The sequence below is a fragment of the Amblyraja radiata genome, chromosome 11 (assembly GCF_010909765.2).
Source record: "Amblyraja radiata isolate CabotCenter1 chromosome 11, sAmbRad1.1.pri, whole genome shotgun sequence".
In the NCBI taxonomy this organism is placed as follows: domain Eukaryota; kingdom Metazoa; phylum Chordata; class Chondrichthyes; order Rajiformes; family Rajidae; genus Amblyraja; species Amblyraja radiata.
In genome coordinates this window covers 63,986,022-63,988,301 of record NC_045966.1, presented here as the reverse complement: position 1 = coordinate 63,988,301, position 2,280 = coordinate 63,986,022, and the positions used below count along the sequence as shown (strand labels likewise).

Here is a 2,280-nt window from a genome sequence, read left to right as displayed (position 1 = left end):
GAAGACCTCGGGCTGAATGACATGGTAATGATATCCTTCAGGTATGTCTGATGTGAGCCATGTATCCGTGCAACAGAGCACACAAAAGTCTCCCACTTTTTTGAGGTAAATAATTGTAGCTTCAGGCACATCTAGTTTATTTCCCATGGATTGCATATTAGTCAGTATTATGCAAAGTAGGGGGTTCTTAAATCCCCGTTGTTTTAGTTTTAATTGCAGTCGGCGCGCTTACGCGGGCCGTCACTATGTGGCAGCACATAGACCTCGTGAGCTTTTTCCTTGGGCTCCAGTCACCGCTGGAAAGCCGCGGAGGTGAGAGGCTGCTCTCGGTGATAGAGTCCGGAGAACCGGGAGGTGAGTCTGTCCATTCCTCGGGGTGTGGGGAGCGATGGGAGGTCCGTATCCCATCGGGTCCGGCTCCCGACGGCTGGAGTTGACGTCAGAAGTTGCCTGGATTGGTCGCCATCTTGGAACCAAGCAAGCGTAAACGTCCACAGTCTACACAGGCTGCATTGTTGGCTTGGATCCAATCCGCACTCGAAGCTGTCAGGTAGGCAGTTCTAAATAGCCGCGCCTCTACCTCGCACTTATCACATTTGCTGAAACGATCAGTCACCTGAAATCAGGAAAGCTTTGTCGATTTGCAGCAAGGTATCTACCCTTAATGACCTACGCAATCATCCCCAAAATTCATGGTTTCCATGCTCAATGCAAGGGAAAAAATGTCCATTGACACAATAGGAAACAAGCTGAATGTTCCCATTGGAAAACCAGGAGGCTTCAGATGGTGGAATCTTAAGCAAAATAAATATATGCTGGGTGAGCATGCGGGTGGGATTTAGGCAAATGTAATTTCGGATCGAGACCCTTCTTCCGGCTGAACCTCTTGAAATGCTGAACATATTTTACGAATGGTTTCCTGCGTTTTTTTCTCTTGCAGTTAATTCGGTGGCGATTGTGATTCTAACTCGCCGAAAGTGCGGGCTGTCCAGATGCATCACACGCTATCTGCTGGCCATGGCGACATCAGATCTCATGGTGGTCATCATTGCCGTTGCTGTGGAGCAGATTAACAATATGTTTTTGTTAATTAAAGTCTTATTCATCACTCCTGTCTGTTCTTTCACCCTGGTCTTGAGATTCGCGGCGCTTGACTGCTCTGTTTGGTTCACGGTCGCTTTCACCTTTGATCGCTTTGTTGCCATCTGTTGTCAGAAGCTACGTGTGAAGTATTGCACTGAGAGAACGGCGATCATCATTGTCGCAATAATCACCTTTGTCGGTTGTGCGCGGAGTGTCCCCTTTTTCTTCGCCGTCAATCCTCATGTCGTCATTGACGAGGTGCCCTGGTATTGCATTCCAAAACCGGAATATTTCACCTCTCCCGTGTGGAGGATCCGGGAGTTGATTGACAGCATAATGACGCCCTTATTGCCTATATGCTTGATTCTGCTCTTCAATGCCTTAACAGTCCGGCATATCATAGCGGCGAATAGACTCCGCAAAGGACTTCGGAGCAGCGTCGAAAGTCAGAAGGATCCAGAGGTCGAGAACCGGAGGAAATCAATGATCTTACTCTTCGCTATATCAGCCAATTTCATATTGCTGTGGTTGACGTATGTAGTGCATTCTTTCAAGTGGCAAGTGCAAAATGTGTATTACAGAGACAAATATTTGAACAGCCCGGTATACAACATACAGCAGTTCGGATTTATGTTACAGTTTCTCAGCTCCTGCACCAACACCTGCATCTATGGTTTCACGCAGAAGAAATTCAGAGAGGAGCTGAAGAATGGTGTGAAATTCCTGGTTACGTTCGATGGGCGTTTATGTAAACTGAAGAATATATTCTTCATGACTCAGTTGAACGAGCGAAAAGCCTGAATTTTTCGAGATGCGGCAATAAAATTCAGGTCGTAAACAAATCCTAAACCGAGTCCGAGTATTGAGCACGGGGTTGTATCCTACACATTGTATAGGAGCTGCATTGATAGAATCATACAGCAGGCTCTGCGGCCCACTTAACCCAGGCAAAACAACTTAAATAACGGACTGCTCCTATTCAACTGCTCATATCTATCCAATCATTTAATTTCCATGTGAAAATTAGTTACCTATGCAAATTGATCCTAATGTGTAGAGGAATGAATGCATGTATTTGATTAAAGGTCGATGCGAGGATAAAAGGTGATTATAGTACTGTAAATCGAAGCTTATTGATTGGCATGAACATGGATATTATCAGACTTCGAGGGCGTTAGTTATGAGGAGAGACTGGAT

At 45.7% G+C, this 2,280-nt stretch overlaps 1 protein-coding gene across 1 annotated transcript; it reads left to right on the top strand.

The window, feature by feature from the left end:
- The first annotated feature begins 245 nt into the window (after positions 1-245).
- LOC116978423 (probable G-protein coupled receptor 139) lies at positions 246-1,884 on the top strand. Its single transcript, XM_033029544.1, has 2 exons — positions 246-354; positions 941-1,884. Exons 1-2 carry the CDS (start codon positions 246-248, stop codon positions 1,882-1,884), a joined length of 1,053 nt encoding a protein of 350 aa, XP_032885435.1.
- The last annotated feature ends 396 nt before the right edge of the window (positions 1,885-2,280 follow it).

What these genes read in the sequence shown, in the direction of transcription:
- LOC116978423 (XM_033029544.1), top strand. Translation starts at nt 246, where the DNA reads ATGTGGCAGCACATAGACCTCGTGAGCTTTTTCCTTGGGCTCCAGTCA. An exon ending in AGAGTCCGGAGAACCGGGAG is followed by an intron (nt 355 to 940) that starts GTGAGTCTGTCC and finishes TTTCTCTTGCAG; the next exon opens with TTAATTCGGTGGCGATTGTG.